The sequence below is a fragment of the Panthera tigris genome, chromosome A1 (genome assembly GCF_018350195.1).
Source record: "Panthera tigris isolate Pti1 chromosome A1, P.tigris_Pti1_mat1.1, whole genome shotgun sequence".
NCBI lineage: Eukaryota > Metazoa > Chordata > Mammalia > Carnivora > Felidae > Panthera > Panthera tigris.
In genome coordinates, this window is record NC_056660.1 from 78,305,602 (window position 1) to 78,329,722 (window position 24,121).

Sequence of the window (24,121 nt, forward strand, 5' to 3'; positions counted from 1 at the left end):
AGGGAGAGAGAATAGCCCGGGAGGGGCTCCCCAGAAGCAGTGGGGCACGCTGTAAGGTATTAAACATCAGAATGCCATCCGTGACGAGTGTTGAGAACAGGAGGTTTGAAACTTAAAAGAATTGAGAAGGTCGTTGTGATGCAGGAGTAGGAAACAGAATAAAGCCCAAGACACCAGGAGTTCCTGGATGTTTCTAGCTATAAAACAACCAAAGGTTTGCATGAGCGGCAAAGATCATGGCAGCTAGCGGCTTTGGCAAAACCCAACAATTACCAAAAAGCAGGCACAAGTCTCGTTTTTTTAAATGTGTTTTTTTTTTTTACATTTATTTATTTTTAAGAGACACAGCGAGATAGAGTACAAGCAGGGGAGGGGCAGAGAGACAAGGAGACACAGAATCCGAAACAGGCTCCAGACTCCAAGCAAGTGTTCAGCACAGAGCCCGACGTGGGGCTTGAACCCACGAACCGCGAGATCATGACCTGAGCCGAAGTCGGTCACCCAACTAAGCCCCCCAGGCGCCCGGACATAAATCTCATTTTTAAATAGTAGTGGGTCTGGGGGGCTCAGTTGCTTAAGATTCCAACTCTTGGTTTCAGCTCAGGACGTGATCTCATGGTTCGTGAATTCAAGCCCCGCACAGGGCTGTGCGCTGAGTGTGTGTAGCCTGCTTGGGATTCTCTCTCCCTCTCTCTGTCCCTCCCATGCTCATGCTCACTGTCTCTCTCCTCAAAGTAAATAAATGAACTTAAAAAAAAAAAAAACAAAAAACATAGTGGAGCATTTCCAAGAGGCAACGTCAGATCATGGACCAGGCCAAAGAGGAGGACCTTCCTTCAGATGGTTCAGAATTGCTAGATGTGTCCGGAAGCGCCCACTCTCCGGGACACAGGAGGAGCCCTGCTGGGCTGACGGAGGCGCACGCGTCACCCGTGGCAAAGGACAAGGAGCCTAGAATTTGAGCATTCGTGAGTGATGACTTAACTGTACCACCCGGTCTCTTCCTTTATCATCGTCCTTTCCCTTTTCTTTGTCTTAAACTAATAATGGAGATGAACCTTAAATAGAGTCTGAAGGAGGCAGCACACACAGTCTGTAGTAGTCATGGACACACATCCGTGCCAGGAGACCGGATTAGAAAGGGAGCAAGGAGGAATCACTAAAACAGGGGTGTCTGCTCACCACGGTGGCACTGATCACAGGCACATCGACAGGAGATGTGGTCGCCCATACGGAATTGTCCGACAGACTCACGGGTAACGGAGGTCGTTTCGACTGAATCATTGCCGGCATCTTTAAGCTTAAGTACTTGGGTAGTAGCGGTTCAGGAATATGTCACTGAGATTTTCTGTATTTTTTTCCCTTCACAAACACTCGCAGATAAGTATAACGTGTTTTATTGGTGGCGAAAAGAAGCTGGGAGTCGTAGAGAACAGGTGAGGGAATCCAGAACAGTTATTTTACCAGCAGATGGTAACCACGGTGGGTGACAAGCGCCGGTCCTCTGATACGCATGCGGAGAACCTGGGGTGACGCGTGGCGGTGCCCGGGAGGCAGGTGGCTCACCTGGTGGCTCACCTGCAGCCACTGTTCCTCCTACACTCGTGCGTGTGCCGGGACTCTTGACATTGCAGCAGGGAGGCTCTTAAATCGGAGCACATGTTGGGACTTTGGAAGAAGCGCATCCGAAGACAAAATGGGAACGGGTTCCCATCGCATCACACCGGTCTATTTTCCTCACTCTTTAACTCTCCAAAGGAGGCTAAAAATACAGGACGAAAAAATAAATGAATTCATTTATTCGCTGCATGCTTGCTTGTGTGTTGCATATTGAATCGTCCGGAAAGACCGCTTTCTTCAGCCTCTCCAAGATGGAACTTTTCGTATACTTTATACCAGAAGACCAATCTTTAACTCCCTTGCAATAAAGCACATTCATACTTCCCTTTCATGCTGGTCAGAGAGCAAAAGGGTTTTTAAACCATCGTTTATTCCTGACCTGGAAAGCCAGACTCCTCAGTTTCAGAAGCAAAGCATTGGTTTGAAATGTGTTGGTAGTTGCAGGAAGGGTTGGCCTGTCTCTCTTTCGGGTGGTTAATCAGGACAAATCGAATGAGGAGCTGTTGAAACAACAGTAAGTTCCTAATGGATGGCTGTTGTTTCCGTGGCACGGTTCCCAAATCGCTAAGAGTCACAGCGTATGTTTCTATTAAGAAGTCAGTGTTCATCGTTTGGCTGTGAACGGTTACCAGGAATTAATCGCCGTTCTTTTCCATAGTTTTAAAAGCAACGCTAGCAGACAACAGAGATCAGAGCCATCTTTTGCTGCGTGAAACTGCATAGAATATTCGCCAGAAATTCAATTCTCTTAACTAAAAATATGACGATCCCCTTATTGTCACTCTGATTTGTCTTGGAGACATTGTGAGATTGCTTCAGTCCTTTACATTAACCAGACTCTGTGCAGGAAAGTCTCAGAGGCATCAGTAGGGGGCTTCTAGCTCCATTGTCTCCCATTGAACATTGACTCCCACCCCCGGGACCGCCTCCGTGGCGGTGGTGAACCCCAGCGCCTCCTTCTGTTTCCGGTGCGGTGGACACATCTTCCTTTCGGAGCTGCTGGGTTTGTTCACCGATCCACGCATGTTTATTCCCTATGTAGTTGGGGGTCTGGGATCAGTGCGTGAGGCATGGGAATTTTTAATGTTTCACACGCAATGATTCCTCCCATCCGCCGAATGTGCTACAACTATTCAGAGCTTTGACTCCGTTTGATCTAAAAGTAGTAACAACTCCGAAGAACAACTGTACGCAGAAAAAGGAAAGTCACCAGGGTGAACGGTAATGGCCTCATGTGGGACACAAGGAAATAGAGTCTTGAGGGTCAACATACTCATCAAGGCATTCGGTGCGGTTCGTGCTTAGTTTCAGTGGCAAGGCTGCTTTGCCGAGCCCAGCATCTAAGTCTTGCTATGATGCTGTGTTCTTTCCACTGCATTGAACTCGATCTATATCTTTCAATGTAACCATCTGAAGCCCTTTTATTCAGATTAGAGAACTTGAAAGGCATAGATTATGCACCGTAGTGTGAGCTTTGATCAAAGGCACTTACAGATTCCTTTATTAGTCTGAGCAGATTGTTTCTTGCGGTTCGTGTCTTTTTTATGTTGATCATTCACCTGGTAGATGAAGGAGAACCACACGGAGTGCGTCCCGTCGCGGGCCAATTCTGATCCCAATGTTTCTTATGCAAACCATCAGCCAGTGACCCTCAAGACCCGGTGCTTTTGGACTCTCGTTCCTAACTGCATCTTGGACAGAAAAGGAGAAGAAGGAGAAAGGGGAGAGAAAGAAAAGAAGTGGAAGATGGAGAAGGACTGGAATCAAGAGAGAACTCTCAGGAAGGGTGTGACTCTAATCAGTCCCGGCTCTGAGCTGAGACCCGGCTGCTGCGCTGGCCATTCCCTGGGTGGTCCCGGGGGGCAGATGCTTGTGGGTGATGGTCCTGGAGATGGGCGTCAGGGTAACACTGGTTTCCAGTTCACGACTGGAGCAGAGCAAAGGCAGTCTGGGAACGGTCATAATAAGCCATTTTGGTAAATCTACCCAGTTTGTAGTTGGCTGGGCCATATATTAACTTCCCAGCATTCTGCACCTCTCCGTGATATTTGCTTTCTCTTCTCTGCTTTCCTCTTGCCACTCAGGCCGCACACCTTCTATGGGGTTGCTGACTGCGTCTCCATCAGAAGGGATGCTGAGTCTGCCCCCGCGTCCCCGCCACACGGTGAAGGAGCAGGCACGGGGTAGATAGTCACGCCTTTGCGCGTGGCCAGCGGATGAGTCCTTGTCCATAAGAAGTGGCCAAACCATAGGATACATCTTGTACAGATGCCACAGACGTGCAAGAGTTTTTACAATCCGGAATAATTCACAATCCAAACCTGACAATGGTCATATCTAGGGAATTGTTTTGAGACGATGGCCAAGTAGAATTTTAGCTTGGATCTATGATTAGAAGATCAGTATGTTCATAAAGTCCTTCTGTAATTAAAAAGTATTTTTCAAATGGGTTGCCACCTCATAAATACAATTTAGGTAGAATAATGCATAGGGCCAAATTAATGATTTTAAGCATTTATGAAAACATGTAGTCCCATTGACCATGTTTTGCTCTAAAGCATTTTGGCCTTGAAACAAAAAGTGACCTATTGTGTATGTTACATCACTGGCCCTCACGCCAGCCTTCTTTCCCATGACTCCAAGCAGTAACCACGAGTTTTGACAAACTCATTCATGATCCTATTCTCTCAACATCGTCAACATCGCCGCTTTCACGTAAGGTGCTTTTATTTTGAACAAAAGGGAAGAAAACTCAGGATATAGCATTGGCTGCAAAGGAGTCCTCCTTGCTCGCGGTTTCTTGGCCCTGTTTCCAATTAAATGATATGTTTGAAAAACATGGTGGACCAGTCAGAGGTTGATCCACATTTCATGGCAGAATTTAAGTCAGTTGTTTAAGGGGGAATATGGAGGGTTCTTGAGCTAATCTGAGCAGACTCACTATGGCCCACTTCCAGTAGTGTTTTCTGTGTCTCACCAGATGTATTTTTCCTTATGAAACAGAGTCTTCAGATTACTTCATTTGTGGGGGGGAAAATACAGATAGTTTGAATTAAGTCATAGTTTGGAAACAAGTTAAACGAAGCCACTAGTTATTAACCTTCTGTTGTTTGTTTTTCAAAATTGTTCAGATATTTTCTCTATCCAAATAGATACAGTTTTAGTTCCGTCCTACTTTAAGGTGCCTTTGAAAATAATCCCTCCAAAACTCTGCATGTTTAATCAACCGCTTTCTGCCCTGATTTCCCCAAGCCATGCGACAGTGACTGGCAGGCACTCAGCCCCAATGCAGAACATGCTTGTTTTGCAATGTTATGTCATTTATGTAAAGTGAAAACTTTTGAAACTACTAATTCTAAGTGGAAAAATAAATGGTATAATCTGATTTTCACACATTTTATATGAATCAACTGGTTATAGGACGATTTTTTTCTGTGTAGTTATTTGAATGCTATATTCATTTTAAAGCCATCTGGTGGGATGACGAAGGGAGAAACAAATCTGTCAGAGTCGGTCCACGCGGCGCCAGGGGTGCTGCTTCAGAACACAGAAGCTCAGAGCGCAGGGGAAGTCAGCGCCGGGGACTGGCTGGCCCCCATGTAGGGGAGCCTTCCCAGAGAAGTGTCATTGTCCTTTCAAACGGATTTTGAAACTTTGGGGTGGGGGTAGCTTTGTGGACAGGCAAAGAAAAGAGTCCTGTGAGGTGAGGTTCCCTTTAAGCAGGTGCTCATGGTCACTGTGACTGGAAACTGTGGAAGGAGAAATTGAGACAGATTTTACATGGCCTCAGACATATTGAGGACGAGAAGTCAGACCCAGGAAGACTTCCGGTGACTTATTCAAGATCCTACAGACAGAAAGTGAGCCACAAAATAAGAGCATCAGCTCCGTCCCAACTACCCAGATGAGATGATACTTGCTCGTTCTCCTGTGTGATGTGTGTACGTGTGTGTGCGCATGTACATGTCTGTGTGTGTGTGTGTGTGTGTGTGTGTGTGTGTGTGTGTATGAGAGAGAGCGAGAGGCACTGAGATTCTGAAAGAAGTCACAAAAGGCTGTCACAAAGGGCAAACCCCAAATCTTAACGAAATGCACTTTTCCTATTTGTGTGCGCTCACTAACCAAAAAAAATTACAGTAATTATGTTCTTTATCGTCATCTTCTAATGTAATTTTCAAGGAATGGCCTAGATTTCGTGGTGTGTCTTTGTAAAATATATGATCTTTGAAGGAGCCACTCTTAACGGTGCTGAGAATTGCAAGATTAACATTTTACCATAACATTAAATAAAATCAGTTGGATGAAGGATTTATTATTTCATTAATCTAAAATAGTACGGTAGAGAAAAGATAATAAAAGTAAAAGCAAGAAACTGTTAAAGTTTTAAGCACCTTCCACTTTTTTTTTTACATCTTCTAAGACAAGACAATGGTTTTGGAGCCCTTGGCTCTTATTAGCACAATAAATTAATGGTTTATAACCTTTGTTTTATTACTCAAGGAGCACTTCATAAATCAACTGTAAGTACAAGCCAGAAAATAGCCCATAAAATTATTCTTTCTCTCATATCCCTTCCCTTCCTCTAGAATTATTAATGTTGAAAATAATAAGCGTTAGGGATCCTAGTGTATCTCTTGGTACTGTGTGCATTATAAACTGGGAATTACTATATATATGCACATATATTTATTTCCCTTTTTCTCTTGTACTAAATACACACGCATACATATATACAGACACATTTTTATTATGAAAGTAGTATTTATTTCTGATAAGAAACTTGAAAAATAGAGAAAATTAAAGAAGAAAGTACAGATCACCTGCAACTGAACTACCTAGAGATAACTGCCCCCAAATGTCTTCTGTGTCTTCACCGACTCAGTTTTTAAAAATAATATTACAAAATTGGATTCTCGGTCAGTGCCTCTCTCTCCTATTTCACTCTGAACTCCATTGAGGAAACATAGTATGTCTCTCTTTTTTCGTGTATATCCTCAGGCACCGTGTGCATGTGTGTTTGTGGTTCACTGTTACATCCCCTACAGGGTCTGGCACAGAGTTGACACGGAACCGGTATTTGTCGACTGAATGAATGAACCTACTTACTGCGACATTCTGTCTTTGGAAATGAAGGCATCCACCATCAAGCCTTACTGACATGTGTGATAGTTTCTCCTTGGAAGTAATTTCATATTGTTCTCTCAACTTCTTTACACAAAAGACTAAGTCCAAAATCGGGCACTTAATAATTGCCAAGTGAGAGCTAGTTGTGCCTGTTCCTGACCCAGCTTTCATCTCCTGGAGACCAACCGAATTTCCTCTAGCTCAGGCTTCCTGGTTGGTCGAGTCAAGGAGCATTTATAGAGCACCACTGATGTCCCTGTAGTTGCATCAGGGTGATTATAAAGAAGGGGGTGTGATGTAAAGAAGGACTGCGATATCCCTCTTCTGCGGGCTTACTGGCTAAGGGGGAACAACACTAAACTAACGAATAAGCACAGGCTGGGATCCACTCTGGGGGGGCAACCCGTGAGGACCCGGTATAGACAGGCCAGGTGTCATGAAGGGCATCTGTAAGAAGAACACTCGGGGGCTGAGATCTGAAGGCTGAGGAGCAGGAGGTAGGGGCGGGGTGGTGACAGAGGGTGCTGGCTGAGAGCTGCTGGGGCAGGTGACAGAGCCCCAGGAACAAGGAGACGAGGGGAGAGAACGGTGCATTGGGGCAGTGTTTTCTCAGCCTCCTTTGTTTCATTATTGCCGCCCTAGGGAGGAAAATGAATGTGAGTGACTGACGAATTTATTGCTGGGAAGGGTAGAAAATCGTAGCGATTACACTGGTTGGTGGCCCTCCAAAGCTCAGTCTTCCTGGACGGTAATTGACAACTGCTTGACAGCTTCTAAAACGTGGCAGTTTCGACCGTGCCTAATCCAGTTCCATCTCGTGTGTGTCGATCTAATTTTCCCCAGCTCCAGGTTTATTTAGTCCTGCAGTAAGCCTTTATTAAGCACCTGCTACATGCCCCAAGCCTTGTAATAGCAAAGGGTTTTTCTGCAGATCAGGAAGCAGTTTCACCGTCTTGAGGTCGGTGCTTAGCGGTGAGCGGTGGCCAAGCCCCTGGGACCTTGGTTGCATCAAAACACAGCATTCTGTTTTAAGTTCCCTTTGAAACCACCGATGAGCTTCAAAGAGGGTGGTAACGTGACATGATTTATGCTTTAAACGTGAAAAAAATGTGTTGTTGGACGGCAAGCGCAGAGCCAGGAAGCCAGTTAACAAACGGGTGTCGTAGCCCGTGCACATGGAGCTGTGGTGGGCGAGACAAAGAGCGGAGAAGGGGCGGGAGAGGACTCACGGTGACCTTCCACAGATAGGCCTGTTAAATCACTTGAAGAGCGAGATCTCTTTTCAAACCGGCATCTCTAACAAGCGTGAATTTGCTGCACAAAATACGTGCGGAGCTCTGAATGATGGAAGCCCGCGGCCCTCCAGGGGCTGAAAGAATACATGCAGGTGAATCTCAAGGAACCCGTGAACACAACCACAGAACACGTTTTTGGGACAATTAGGAAAGCTATGTATTTTTTATTATATCTAAAAACACTCTTAAGGATGAGCGAGATAAGAGCCGGTGCCCGCGATGAAGGACCGGGAGGGTTCCTGTGTTTTGGAAGTAAAGCAAGCATCAGAAGATGCAAAGGGCAGTGCCTTGTTGGACACTGGTGGCGGAGGCCCCTGCCAGGGCGTCTGTGCCGCAGGCGGCATGACGGGCTGTGACTGTATCTGCTGCTCTTAGTCGTTTATAGCGTGTATGTTCCATGAGGTGGGTAATTCCTAGTGATGTTCTTGAGGCCATCTTGTTACAAAGGAAGACCGGCGGCGCTCTTGAAATGAATACATTAACTTATCCGATGCACTTTCCTCTCTGCTTTTGAAGCTGGTCTGCTTTGTTTGGGTTTGGCTTTGGTTTGCTTTTCACCATGTGTGACTTTGAGACGAAGAGGTTTATTTTTGTAAGTGCTCTTGACCACGTCGACATGCTTTCTGTAATGAAATAATATACAGGATCGCATAGTAAGTTATTCACCAGGAAGCTCAAAATAGTAGTTTTTATTCATCACTGCTTGCTGTACAGGTCATACTGTTCTAGGTGAGAGTAATTAATTTTCTTAGCCTGTAATTATGTGTAATTCGAGCCAAACCACCTTCCTCAAATACCAGAAGATACAGTACTCTGTTAGATGTGTGTGGCTGTAATTATCTTCTCTGTGTTGAAGTTAAACTTCAAGAATAGTCTATTTATAACAAAGAGAACTTGTATTTTAGTATAAATGTATCCTCTGAGGATGTTTAAAAATACATTCAGAGCCAGGCTGAACATTAGAATATTTCCATTTGGTAGTTGTTCAAAGCTACCATGAAAAATGTAAAATACTGAAATATTAATAATAAAATATACACACATAAAATAATGCCCATCCTTATAAATATAATGAATCCAAGAAGCAAATCAGGGAAATGTGTGAATTTAGCCTGGAGAAGATGAATTTTAGTTAAATGGTTGTTTTACTGAACTTCTTGAAAGGATAGACTATATTCTATTTGTCCTTGTGGTCCTGGAGCCTGGCAAGGTGACTGGTATCGGGAAAGCCCCTGGCAAATGTTCGGATGGACAGATGGAAGGATGGGTGGATGAATGGATGGATGGAAGGAAGGAAGGAAGGATAGATGGGTAGGTGGATGGGTGGATGGATGGATGGATGGGTAGATGGATGGATGGATGGGTGGATGGATGGATGAACAGAGGGATAGATAAGTGGGTGGGTGATTGGATGGAGGGACGGATGGATGTGTGGATGGGTGATGGAGTTAGGGATGGATGAATAAATGATTAAATAGATGGGGAGGAAAGACACTTGGTAGGACGGATGAATAAATAAGAGAAAGAAAAATTGGGAAAGCTACAGGATACCATGTGCCTGAGAGTATGTGAAAATGACACAGAACCACGAATGTGTGCAGGACTGGTCATGGTGTGCATGTGGAGGTGTTGGAGTTTGAAGCTGTTTCTGTTTGAAAGGGATTACATGGTAGGCACAGAAAGTGCTTTGCATGGTAAAAGTAGGAAGAAGTATGTTTTAGAGGAACACAATGACATCCTCAGATCGGCAGGAAGGAAAACCAGGCTGATGGGAGAGTGATGCAGACATCAAAACACATAAAAGGAAGAGTGTGGTGTTCATCCTGCTGTTTAGAAACCCGTTTTAAGTCTGGGAACAGACCTACTTGGTAGGCACTTGGAGAGATACCAGGCATTTTTTTTTTTTGGAATGCTAATATTACAGTGAAAGATGACCACTGTTGATGCAACTATAACATTATATGTCTTGTCTTTAAATGGGACAAATATTTATTAGAATAATGCTAATGCTTTTAAAGTAAGGGAGATTAAAATTTTTAAGGATTAATTCTTTGTCAGTAATAATGAAAATAAAGCGTGTTTGTAGCAAAAAAATAAGCATTCACATAAACTATTATTAAAAAATAATTTATGGTAATTATTAATAAAGCTATTTCAAGAATTATAGACATAGATGTAGAGGGACAGTGTCTGCCATAATGCTGACAGCAGTAGTAACATTATTCAATACAAATTCCAAGCATAAGAATGCTATTGGCCCTTGATAGTGTCTACAGAAGTCTCCCGTTGGATTTCTGCTCTCACAGAGTGTGTGAGAAGTTAAAATAACTGTCAGTAACATCTGTTGTAGAAGAGTAAAAAGTGTGAGCTCTTCAGAGATGAACAAATATCATATTATGGAGGACTTTGAATGCCAAACCCAAAGATATGCATTTTAGTTTCTAGGCAATATGGAGTCATTGAAGGCTTCTGGAAGATTAATAAATGGGAGACAGTCAGGAAGGTGGCCAGAAGGCAGGGAAATAATTAATTCTCTATTGATAAACAGCTACTTTATTTATTTATTTAATTTTTTTAACGTTTCATTTTATTTTTGAGAGAGAGAGACAGAGGGTGAGCGGGGGAGGGGCAGAGCGAGGGAGACAGAGAATCCGAAGCAGGCTCCAGGCTCTGGGCTGTCAGCACAGAGCTGGACACGGAGCTCAAACTCACGAACTGCGAGATCATGACCTGAGACGAAGTGGGATGTTTAACCAACTGAGCCACCCGGGAGCCCCGACCTACTATTTATTTATAAACTACTACTGAATCTAGAATTATGAGATAAAATCTAGATTTCGGCTTAAGATAATCATGTATGAGAAATGTGGTGGCACCAGAAATGTGCAAGGTAGCGTCTTTGTGTCTCGCTCTTTGCATTAGATGCGTTTTTACAAAATGAATGCATTTAAATAGTTTAAATGGACTTAGGTTTTTTTAACGTATTTAAAATGAACTATATTTTTAATATCTGAGTTCATGGTACAGTTAGTGTCCATTAAAATCACTCTTGAAATTCTACTTTCTTCATTTTCGTATTCCATTTACTTTTATCTCTTTCGCCTTAATAGATGTAACTCATGACCTTTACATTTTTCCAACATTGTCCTAGCCCACCCATATCTCACAGTCACGTGGAATATTCAGACAGGTATACAAATAATGACAAAAACAGGAACTCGGTAGTATTACAGAGATGTATACAAGGTGCATTAGTGATGTGGATCGCTGTTAGAATGAGTTCATTGTTGTAAGGGACACACTAAACTTAGAGTTCACCAAGTCATCTGTGTTTTAAAGGATGAATAGGGGCTTATCCAGTAGACTCTTTAGGGAAACGCATTGAAGGAAAAAGAAATCATATACGTGAAACCAGAGCAGAAAAACACGTTCCCGTTTTGAAACAGCAAGCAACAGGATGTAGTTTGAGAGTAGACAAATCTGAATGCGTTGAGTAAAGCCATACTATGAGAAGTTTAATAAGCATTTCGAGAGTTTGAACGTTATCCTGAAAATCATGACCTACTCTTAAGTAATTATAAGCATGAATGTAACATGAGCTTGATGTGTAGAAAGATCGCTCTGAAGATAGTTTTGCCGGTGGGTCTCCCAGTCAGTGAATGCGGGACATTCCTAAAAGGGCAAGGCCAGTAGGATGCAGGGTTGCCATGGAAACCGTGGGTGCCTGTCCCTCTACTACACTGGAGGGCAGCCTCTGCCACCAAGCTTGGTTCCTCTCTGCTTTCCCGCACCTCTGTGCTAGGAGGCAGCATTCAGTGATGAGGAGAAGGACAAGGAGAAAAGGGGGAAGGCCATCCTCGGAGGTTCCCTTGACCTCTCTCCGTGCAGCCTCAAGGCCACCCACACTCCATGGAAATGCCATTCCAGCAGCTGTCTGAGCTCCCACAGCCAACACCTCTAAAAACTCCCTGAGAACGGTAACAGTAATTGAAGCTTTCGAAGTCATCAATGACAATTGTGCTTAATCTTTGAAAATCTGTCACTTCAAAAAGAAAAAGAAAAAACCTAATGGTTTTCTAATAAAAATAGCAATGACTATAATTCACAGATGGTTTACTTTTACAGGAGTCAGAATGACATTAACATTTTAATCTCAGATCAGAACAGTCTGTGTCTGGGGAGCACACAGGGAAAGGGCTCTGTAGGAGAATGTTTTAACCTCTCTGTTTCTCTGGTTCTCTAAGAAACACCTTCTTTTAAGAGAATGTAACCAAAATTTAAAATGTAGGTGATCTGGACATTCGGTTGCATTCAAACGAAGCCTAATTTGTTGGATTTGGTATAGCACACTAATGCGCTGATCACAGAGTAACTTTACGTGAACTTATTCCATAGAAAAAATAAAAAAGATCAACGCTTTTCTCCTAGTCAACATCATTAATAGACAATGAAGGTTTAGAACTCATGTGATCTTGTCTAGATTCATTCCTGATTAAAAAAAAAAAAGAATCCTAGATGTATGTCCTACTAATTCTTAGCATCAGCGATAGCAGAGGACTTAATACTAAAATGTGTTATTCAAAACAGTTTCTGACAAAGAAATCCAAAATACTACTAAATGGCTAATTTCATTCTTTAAGGAGAGAAGAGGCATTTACTATAAACGTGATATCTCTAAAAGACCAGCAAATTCAAACAAATACTAAAATACCAATGGGCGTCTCTAAATAATGCCAAACCACAAATAAATTACATGGTAAAAAAAAAAAATATATATATATAGGAAAAAAGAGAGAAAGAAAGGAAAAAAGAAAGGATGAGAGGAAGGGAAGAAAGAAAGAAGGAAAGAAGGGAAGGGAGGAGGGAAGGAAAGGAAGGAAGGAAGGGCGGGTGGGCGGGTGGTCCCATTGGATATGTGTAAAGTGTACCCAAACAGCTGAAAGAAGAATTTTCTAGCCCATCTAAATGTGATGGTAGCACAGTACACAGCCACGTTCACAAGTCTTCAGCTCTGCCTTAGCGGGATACTTGTGATGTGAATTCAGCCTTCCGTCCTCGCCTCCTCCCACTGAACCGAAAGCACAGAAGCTTCCCTCACTTACAAAGCCCTCGGCTCTACCTCTGAGAATTTTCATGGGCATAACTATACCCACTCACCAGGAGCTTTGGGGGCTGGACTGTCCTTCTGGCTCCCAGAGGAGCATCTGTCTGTCTAGCATTGCTCCTCTCACATGCCCCGTGCTCGCATTCCCGCCCAGTTCCTCCCTTGCCATCATCCCAATCCGTGGATCTCAACAAGGACTCCTTTTGTTCTGCCTGGAGACATGCAGATCTGCCATGTGAAGCACTCAGACCCCTCTTTAACTAGCCACTGTCGGGTCCTGGGACGTCTCTAATACATTGAGAGAAAAGCCTACCGCATCCATATTTACTCCTCTTCCAATTTAGCCTCCTTGTGTGAACTGACACCTGGACATTCCTGAAAATACTCTGTTACAAGGATTCAGTTTTTCTTCACTTCCTTTGTCTCCGCGGAGGAACGGGGCCAGCTGACTCATTGCTCCCCAACCTTCTGTCTTACATCTACACCATTTGTGGACAGCTTTCACCCCACTTTTCTTTTTCCTTTTATCCCTCCCCCCACCCCCCCGCCCATCATGTGTTCTGTCACCTACTGGCTTCCATGACTTATTTCCAGCTTACTCAATAACTTTGGGTCGGCTTCTGCCTTCATTGTCCATCATACCTTATTTTCATCCTTGAAGACATTATCATCCATTGCTATGACTCATCTTATACCAAGACTTCACAATTCCTTATGTTCTGTTTCTAATCTGAATCTAACCCTCCCCACATCCTTACCACTTGTGAAGTTCAAGAATATATCTTCATATTCTTCAGGAGATTAAATATATGTGCATAATGGCAAATATGCAATGCAATATAATAAGAGAAACAAAGAATCATCTGTAAGATATTATGGGAATGCAAATGGAAGTCATCAAAGCCCTACTAGAAGTGGATGCATGGATATCAAAATGGAGGTGGGGTTTGATTTCAGTCGTGAAGGATAAGTAAGAGTTGGCCAACAGACCCACAACAAATCCAAATCGTTGATGACCTTATATTGCCCCACTTCACCAGGGACCTCCCAAAGCCAAGTCTGACAACCCATTCTCCAGACAGTTTTAAGAAGGAACTTTATAAATTTCTAATACAATCTGAAAAATTATTTTTATGAGGGGCACCTGGGTGGCTCAGTCGGTTAAGCATCCAACTTCAACTCAGGTCGTGATCTCACAGTCCATGAGTTCGCGCCCCGCGTCGGGCTCTGTGCTAACAGTTCAGAGCCTGGAGCCTGCTTCGGATTCTGTGTCTCCCTCTCTCTCTGTCCCTCCCTTGCTCATGCTCTGTCTCTCTCTGTCTCAAAAATAAATAAAAACATTTTTAAAAAATTTAAAAAATATGTTTTGATGAGATTTAGCTAGGAACCTCTGTAAATCTCCCAGTGCATCCTCACTGTTCCTAGGAAAATGTCCAATTTTCCCTGGAAGACTCTTCATGAGGTGGCCACTGTTTACAATGCATGGCCTCTTCCCTTATCACCATAAATGCAGCTGTACCCCAAGATAGTTTTCTGACCCTTGCTGTTCACAGGAAAGGAACAGCTGGTTTTTCTGTCCCACATTCATCTTCTCCCACTATCCCTAGACACCCTGGAGAGTACCTGCCCATCCTTCAGGACTACATGGCTTAGATAACTTGGTTTTCATTGAATCCCACCTAATACCATTCTTGATCACTTCTTCCTCTTTGGTGTCCTTGGGACACAACTCTGTCATTTTTTCTTACTTCTGATCTTCCCCAAAAGCTTCGCTGTGAGCCCCTTGAGGAGACCATCCTCCTTTGCGCCCCCCCCCCCAATCTAGCATAAATCTTAAAATAAACCTCCTTTGGTGTTTTGAATGGCTATTAGAAATGTCACTCTAAGAGATCTTTGTCATCCCACCCAACTCCCTTCCTGTCCAGCCGGGGTCTCCTTTTAGTGAAGAGAGTGGAATCCAGTTCTCTTAATTCCATTCCATAGGTCTTTTGCCCATGTTGAACCCCCCCCACCATAGATTAGTCCCCCCAGTGATCATTACTGACTCCCCCGCCCCCGCCATTGCGTAGTATTGCAGGCTATCAGTCTTTTGGAGTTTCATTCGGGGACCCAGGTTTGCATGAATTTTGCCTTTGCGATGAAGTTTCCCACAATGAGTTGCATACCGCAGTCAGCGCTGAACGGAAAGCTGCCATGCTCCCTCCTTCCCAGTGCCTGTCTCACAGATTTGTTCCGCAGTGCCCACAGACAGTACCAACTGCTTTTCCTCTTGACTGCCAAAATAAGTCAGCAGTTGGGAAGGGGGAAAAAAAAGATGATGAATTATGGAAAATAACTAGGGAGAGAGAATGGCAATACAATGGGGGGGAGGGGGGGAAGTAACAACTCTCTGTAGCTCCCCACCCAGGTGACTGTCTCAGATTTCAACCAACTGAAAGAAAACTAAACAAAGAATAGCACCCAGTCAACCAGAAGCCTCTGAAGCCAGACAGTAGTTGAGAACTTTCCCCATTGATCTGATAACCCCCCTGACCGCCACAATGCAAGATTCAGGCCCCAATCTCTTGCACAACTGCGTGTTTCATTAAGACAACAGATCATGGCGAAGGGGACAGCTAGATGGAAGGATGGTGGGGGGGGGGCGGGTGACAACATCTGTTTGGAATAACTCCGTTTCCATATGAAAAGCTTCGCAAACCACCTCTGGCCAAGCTTTCTGGAGACAAGTCTGACCTATAAACCCTTCCAGTACCTAATGGTGTGTGCATACGTGCAAGCCTCGGGTGTCATTGTGATGTATGCTGGGGCTGGAGGGTGTTAGCATTTTAATGTCCCCAGCTCATGCTTGGGAGCACACATGTTAGTCTTCTCATCGCGCCGGTGTTTGTCTCCAGTGCTGAGAATGTGATTATGAACATATCACAAGGTTTGCCTAAGCGGTGTTTTTGTCTTAATCTAGCAGAAGATCCCCTCCAAGCTTCTGCGGCGTTTCATGTTAGCCCTTACTGGGCTCTTCTGCAATTATTCACGCCTGCTTCCCCTAAGAGGCTGTGGGAATTTACGTCGTGAAGGGATTCCTCACACCTACCGCAATTCTGCGAATTTGTAGAAAACATGCACAACACACAAGAAGATGTCTGTAAAAATGGATGGATGTGGTCGATTGTTCTGTGGTTTTAAAGACTTTTCTCTGACAGCTGCCTTCCTCCATCGCAGCGCATCCAGACCAGCTTGCAGACCGCTAAGGCTTTTGTAGAAGCCGACTTGGCGACACGCTTTTTCAAAGCTCTGGCGAGAAGTGTTCGTTGTGTTACTGTTCACACGATCACCTAGAAGATTCTCGCCAATCGATGGCTTTGTGGAGACTTTTGCCTTTGTGCTACATCTCTACAACCGTGGTCATCTACACATCCACTTTATAATCACATAGGGGGTGGTGGAAACAAAGAGTGGCAACAATTCTGTATGTCAGTGTTATGGGGTTTGGGTTTTTTTTGTTTGTTTTTTGGGTTTGTTTTGGTCTTTTTGTTTTATTGTTTTCCTTTTTCATGGACTCAACCTGCTTTGAGTTGAAAAAGGAAAATAATCGTAAAGGGAGGACAAGTCTCTGACTCTGTGATCTGAGCGTTCATCGACCATTGACAGGAACGGTCTTCTCTCCTGCTGGAACCGAGGCCAGTGTTTCTCACCGGCACCGCGTGGGGCAGCCGTCCCAACTCCAGTGTGCGGCCATTGGGAAACATTAGCGACCCTGTGTGCACACAGCAAACACACTTATTAGAATAAAACCTTTGGGATTGCGAGTGAATGCAATCGCATTAAAAAAAAATTAAGGAAGATGTACTGGCATTAATTTTGTTAGCTTTGTTCCTTCTAATCCTCTCCTGGAAAAATCTCTTGCCTGACTGTTTTCCATCATTATTTTTGGCATCTTCATGCTGTTTAATGTCTCCCTGCTGTTTGTGTTTCAGATGGGAGTCCGAAAAGTGTTTCTAAAATACTGGCACGCCGGCCAGCTCAATGATTTGTGCCTACAGCTGCAGAGGAAAATTATAACCTGCCAAAAAGGTAACAATTACACACTAACCTTTCTGAATGTCTTTGAGTCGTGAGATACAGAATCATTTAGTGCGCCTCGAGTTAAATGTCGGTGGGATCCACACGGTAGCGGGCCCCTTCCGTGACACTGTGCGTGGGCAGTTTCGAGGAGCCGGGCAAACACTCAGGCTCAGGCAGCTCTCTACCAGCACGCACTGCACATACTTTATGTGGTGGTCATTTCATCTGAAATCTTACAGCAAATTTTCACCTCAATCGGAATTTGGAAGAGAGAGTATTCATTTCTTGCAATGTACATGTCCGCCCCCTGGCCAATATTCATGCTTGTTGATCTGTTCAAAAAGCACAGGACAGGAAGATGTACCTTTGAATCCACACTGGGATCCACCGTGTGGCACTTAGGCGCAGATATGAGGCACAGTCCTAGCTCATTTCCGTCAGCACCACTGGTATATGCTGCTGGAGTTTGGAGGACCAGAACAGACAAATCCACCAAACCACATTTTACATAATTCTACATATGCCTTGGTGAAATCCCTGACACTTAGCTTCCTTTAGGAAGTGACAAGGATATTGGAGTGTTACCTTTGATAGCAGACAGCATCGTTTTAGCTGTAGGGGAGATTCCATGTAGAATTTTGTACCTATAGGGGCGCTTGGGTGGCCTACTGGGTTGAGCGTCCCAACTTTTGATCTCGGCCCAGGTCGTGATCTCATGAGTTCGTGAGTTCAAGCTCTGCGCTGACGGTTCAGAGTCTGCTTGGAATTCTGTCTCTCCTGCTCTCTGCCCCCCGCTTGTGCTCGCCCTCTCTCCCTCTCCCTCAAAACAAATAAATAAACTTAATTTTAAAAACTTAAAAGATTTTTTTTCCTATAAAAACCCAAGTGACCATTGAAAATGGGTACATTCGAAAAATCTTCACTATGCTTCCCATAAAGCATATGTACTTACTAGATAACTAGTTTTTAATTTGCTTAATGATTATATTATGCTATATATCATGAATAAATATTTAAAGAAAGGCTGAAGAAGGAGAAATGACATGCTAGATTTGGTGGACCTGCTGACATGAGCTTGGCTCCCTGCTATCTTTGGAAATGTCCAGCACAAGCATAACTCAGTCCGAAACTGGTTTTATTCTCTCTGAGCCTCTGTCCATGGAGCCCCTGCTTGAAATCTCCAAGGGGTCCCATCATTTTCTGATGAGAGAAAGCCCTGCCACATGCTGGTGCCCTGAACTATCAGAGTTTGGCAGGTCGAGTCCAAGTAACGTTTGAAGCTCAGAATTCCCTTCCAGGTGAAACCATCCCTCTTGGCCAGCTCAGGCCCCGCAGGTGGGGCGTGGGCATGGCTCTCAGCCTGTCCGTGCAGGTGTGTGTGGACCCTTGGGGCTGACGACAGAGAGGGAGGAGTGAGGGGACGGGGCTGCTCTTCTGTCCGAACGGCACCTGTGCGGTCCGGCACAGGGTCTCTCTGGAAGGGCTGCAGGCATTGAAAGGCTGTTGGAGCCCAGGGGAGCACCTCAGCACTCCTGTGCACTGCCTCCCTGAGAAGTAACATGAGCTCCCCTTGGGACAGTCACTTGTAATTCTCCCTTAGCCCCAGCCACCACAGACAGTGCTTTAAAACAAGCCTCTCTAGAGGACTCCAAGCAGGCATCTCTTTCTTGACAAGCAGGCTGGTGCTTGAGAAACACAGGCTGGGACCCCGACAGGTACGTCCCCTCCCAGCAGAGCCATCAGGCAGTCAGTGCCTGCCAGCACCCACCTCAGGCCCACGGCCCCCGTGTCCTCCAAACCGCAGGGTCGAGTGGCTGGTTCTCTGCGTGGTCTCCCGAAGCCACTTTCACCAGCCTGGAGGTCAGCCGGGCGGCGTGGGGAGCCCCAGCTGACGGAGGCAGACCCTCCCCCCAGCTCTGGACAAGTCTGGCTCCTCTCTGGGTTATGACAGTCTGGTCATCCTTCATCTGTGTAGGGAAAGGCTGGGGCCCCAGGCCAGTGAGCCCCACATGGCCACCTGCCGGGCGATCTGAGCCCCTGCCGCATCAGCATCACCTGCGAGCCGGTTAGAAATGCAGAGGCTCGGGCCCCCACCACCTCGAGAATCGGAATCTGCATTTGCAGCCTCAGCTAGAACCGGGCTGGGGAGGCCCCATGGACCAGACCAGTGCCCTAACACCTGAGCTGTGGAGCCAATGGAGGTCCCTATGCTGGCATGTTATTCGTCCATAGAGCAGGGTCTCAGATTCTCCTGGAAAGTTTCCTACATCACAATTAGAAGAACACGCATCTTCCTCCATCAGGGATGTTCACTACAAAGGTCTCCTGTATTTAACGGCAAAGATTAAGCTGACCCCCCTGACCCAAAACTGAAGAAACAAGCAGAAATCTAGACACTCCTTCACCTTTAGGGATCAAAATTGAGACAGGTCTTTAAAAAAAAATGGCACCAAGATAAAAACTGTAATTCCAGATTACATAAATGAAATAATGGATATAAAAGCAGCTTTAAAATTACAGGCTCTTAAATGCAAAGCATTAATTATTGATTTTTACTTTTACATCTCTTGGAACAGCCCCTTCCATACTTTTTGCTAGTGTGAAATTTACTCGAAATGTATGTAATTTGGAGTTATTTCCAGTTTTTCAAGCGTTCTCATTTTTCTTTTGTAAATGTTGTGGGGGGGGGCGTTGGGGAGAAAGCTGTAACGTTAATCATTTTAATATTAAATTATTCCTCGTGGAAGCTTCTTTTGGACCCTCTGTGTTCCTTCTGTCCTGGAGGAAAGCTGTCTGTGAGGATCTCCATGCTGTTAAGTGTATAAAAGCAGTCTTTTAAATTGTCAGCAAGAGGACCAATATTGATTTGTGGCAAATTCATTTTTCTTAGTTGCCTCTTATTAAAGACACCAATTTTGAGCAACTGTTATATCATGTTTAAAGGGTTTTTAAAGGCCGCCAGTATGAAGTGTGAGAACATGGTGTCCCCCGGAGGCAGAGTGATAGACCCCCGGTGAATGAGCGTGCAGAGAATAGTGCTGCTATTCCCTGGGGCAGAAGAAGTCTAGCCGAGCCACATTAATTCTTCCCTTTATTCCACAAGATTAAACATCTGGAATATACCCTCACCTTCACCCTTCCAAAGTCAATGTCTCAAATTGTTTTAATGGAACAGGAATGAGCGAGCAAACTGACCAGTTTGAATTCTTATCCTTCTCTCTCTCAACGTGCCCATCGCGTGGTTAACACTTGTGCATTTTATAATCCTGAAAGTCTGATAGTACCTTTTATGGCTTAATATTTTTCCCCTTTAGATTAGTTCAGCATGACTATTTTGCACTTAATACAACTGCATTCCAGAGTAGGTAAACATTTAGTATTGCCATTTGGGGGAGAAAAAAAAAGCCTTAAGCATTTTACTTTTCTTTAATGTTTATTTATTTTTGAGAGAAAGAGACAGAGTGCAAGCAGGGGAGAAGTAGAGAGAGTGGGAGACACGGAATCAGAAGCAGGCTCCAGGCTCTGAACTGTCAGCACAGAGCCCGATGCAGGGCTCAAACTCACAGACTGTGAGATCATGACCTAAGCTGAAGTCAGACGCTTAACCGACTGAGCCACCCAGGAGCCCTACCTTAAGCACTTTGGATGTCTGATCATTATTTGCCTCTGCAGCTATAATTGTGGAAAGTCATGTCCAGCTTTCCTTCCACCTTCTAATCAAGTAAAGGCATCAAAATGAGTATCATAAAAAACCCGCACATTTATTCTTCTATGGCCAGGGGATATTTTAAAACACTTCGTGTTTTATGGCCTTCCCCGCTCCCGACATGCACTATAAAGAAAAACAAAGCATCTTTGTTACATACATTGGTTTTCCCTTGAAATTATAGATCTTAGAATTCAAGCAGCTCCTTCTAACTGTAGAAACTTAGAATTGGAAGGGACAGCGTCCTAAGGTCACAAGGCCCACACGGGAATCCCTGCACCTGTCCACAGCATCCAGGGGAAGGGGTCATCTAAATCCTCCCAAGCACACGGGCTCCCTCTCTCAGGAGACGCCCTTCTCCATTTACACCCTGTGCCCATTGCTAGAACGCACCTTCTCACATGAATCACAAACATGCTTTGCTATGACTCCTCCGTTGGGGCTCTGCTCTCTGGAGAGCTAAGGCAGCGTCTGTATGGTCAAAGGGAGAGGAGTGAGTTTGTCATGTAAGCACGGAGAGCTGAATCCTGGCTCTCCTGTTCATTGGCCGTGTTTACCCAGAGAAGTTTTCTTGACTTCACTAAGCTCTTTCTTTGGGTGCAAAATGGACCTAATGGCGTATTAATTATCACCGGGGTTTGGCATTTGATGATGGAAGGTCTAACACATGAAAAGTACCTTTAAAATGGTGGGCATGACTACCTTTATTTGCAAGTCTTACCATTAGTTAGTGACAGGCTGACGATTTCAAAGTATGTTCACCCACTTATTCCTCCCGGTTCTCACACATTTTTCTAGCTCCATATCCCCGGAAAGCAGAAAGGACATCCTAAATTTCTACACAATATCTTTCCAGAGTCTTACATACAGACTCTGCATTTAAGTGAGAGAGGGAGCCTGTGTGCTTGGGAGGATTTAGATGACCCCTTCCCCTGGGTGCTATGGACAGGTGCAGGGATTCCCGTGTGGGCCCTGTGACCTTAGGATGCTGTCCCTTCCAATTCTAAGTTTCTACGGTTAGAAGGAGCCGCTTGAATTCTAAGATCTATAATTTCAAGGGAAAACCAATGTCTTAAATGCAGTGTTAGCTTTTCTAGGAGTTTAATCACGGCCTGGTTAACACATCACGTGATATGTCAGAAGACTACTTCCATAAGCCTCAGACATTTCTGATATAATGGTCCTAAAATGGTCCAGTTGGAGCCCCACTGCAGAATTCTCTGGGGTTTGAACCTACTTCCTGCCCTCTGACTTTAATCCAGTCCATCACATCCAGCCTGTGTTAGGGAAAGAAGTGTGGACGTGTCAGGACTCGAATTAAGGAATTTGCGTCTAGTGTTATCATTGCTGGGTTTCGATATCTTTTCAAACACGAGATTAGAATGTTTTGTGAACTCTTATTCTGAGTCAGACGGGTCTTATTTTATAGCTGCTCAAACATAAATGTGTTGTGACTTTTGTTTGTTGCACGTCTGGGGTTTCACTTCTGCTGCTCTGGCTGACCCCTGATTGTGTTCTTTTATGGAAGTTATAAGAGGATTTCTAGCACGCCAGCACTTGCTTCAGAAAAGGAGCATCAGACAGCGAGAGGTCACGTCCATCAACAGCTTCCTGCAGATCACAGAGGACATGGGGTTGAAGACCTACGATGCCCTGGTCATTCAGAACGCTTCCGACATTGCACGTGAAAATGACCGGCTCCGGAACGAAATGAAGGCTACTCACCATCAAGAGAAGGCGGAAGCCAGAAACAAGCCAGAGGAAGGAGCCAAAAGGTAAAGGCAGATAGAATGCAACTTTAATTACCTTTGTAATTGATCCGTGGAGCCAAGAAAATTCCGATAGCCCTTAATGCAAAGTTCAGTCAAACATGACAGCGGTTACGGGAAGAAGAGTGGATACATGCACAGTTTGCTATCTGAAACCTCCTCGCGATCTAAAAGGGTCCCCTCTTGTGGTTTCTTTTCTTGCAATAGGTGCTATATGTGTTAGTTTTGCCAGAGGAAATAATCACCGCTTCCCCTATGATGCTTGTATCACTTACCATCTCAAGGCCAAAGTTTCAAGGCAGCTAACATTTCTGTCTTAGCAAAAATATATAACTTGGTGCTTGACATCTTCATATAAGTCCATTTTTTTAAATTTCTTTTTAACATTTATTCATTTTTGAGAGGCAGAGAGAAACACAGTGTGAGTGGGGGAGGGGCAGAGAGAGAAGGAGACACAGAATCCGAAGCAGGTTCCAGGCCCTGAGCTGTCAGCACAGAGCCTGATGCAGGGCTTGAACTCGTGGACTTCAAGACTGTGAGATCATGACCTGAGCTGAAGTCGGACGCTTAACCGACTGAGCCACCCAGGTGCCCCTATACAAATCTTATGTATATAAGGGTGACTCGTAGAAACTTCTGGAAATCTGACCCCCCAAATGGGCATAATGGTATATTCTGTTTTCTGAAAGCAGAAAAGTAGTGAAATCAATGGTTGTATGTATTATATTGCCCTTAGTAATCTGTCACATTTTCTTCGCCAATACGGAAGGTTTGGGGGAAAGCTTTTGATTTTAAAGTTCACTTTGGATGCTGAGCTCGAAATAGAAATGTGGAGGCAACCTGGTCCTCCTCCAGTTTGTCACTCTTGCCTGTCTGTGAATGACGAGGACACCCGTGGCCCTCAGTCGCCCTCCCTGGGAGGGCAGGGACCTGGGTCCTAACTCGCCGTCGGGCAGATGTTTGTTTTTCCGCAGGAACTTGGCGCTATCTGGTTGTTTCCCATTGAAAACGACTCCCCTTCGTCTTCAATGCCTATGTCAAATGATTTTTTATTAAAGATGAAATGGTGATGTGTCTCTCGCTAATTAGCTTCAAATATCTCAGTGATTAAATACTGAAAAAAATTCCCTTTGTACGGAAAACTGTAATTAAACATTACAGGGAAAACAAATTATTCACTGAGTGCCACGCTTTCATCTTCAGCTAGTTCATTTTCTACATGGGTGTCTGGCTCTGCCTTGTGGTAGATCCCAGCCCGGCTGGTGCTCTGCCACACAAAGATATAATTACAAGAACAAATGCTCGGAGACTCCTTGTAAAATGAATGCATTGACATCTCACTAGTACATGATTACATTGACATGTGAAGCCAGAAGGAATTTTTTTTTTTTAGACCAGATAACTATTCATTTTATCTGACTCCCAGAATAATATTTATTATTTT

At 44.4% G+C, this 24,121-nt stretch overlaps 1 protein-coding gene across 4 annotated transcripts in view; it reads left to right on the forward strand.

Moving 5' to 3' along the window:
• The window catches only part of MYO16 (myosin XVI), a 610,989-nt gene that overhangs the window by 509,376 nt on the left and 77,492 nt on the right, over positions 1 to 24,121 (forward strand). For all 4 annotated transcript variants that reach the window (XR_006215346.1, XM_042980064.1, XM_042980054.1 and 1 more), the window contains exons 29-30: positions 17,115 to 17,211; positions 22,437 to 22,683. Coding sequence is in view for 3 of the 4 variants with exons in the window: in XM_042980064.1 (XP_042835998.1) it covers positions 17,115 to 17,211; positions 22,437 to 22,683 (344 nt within the window). In the remaining variant the exon portion in view is untranslated. The remainder of the gene's footprint in view (positions 1 to 17,114; positions 17,212 to 22,436; positions 22,684 to 24,121) is intronic.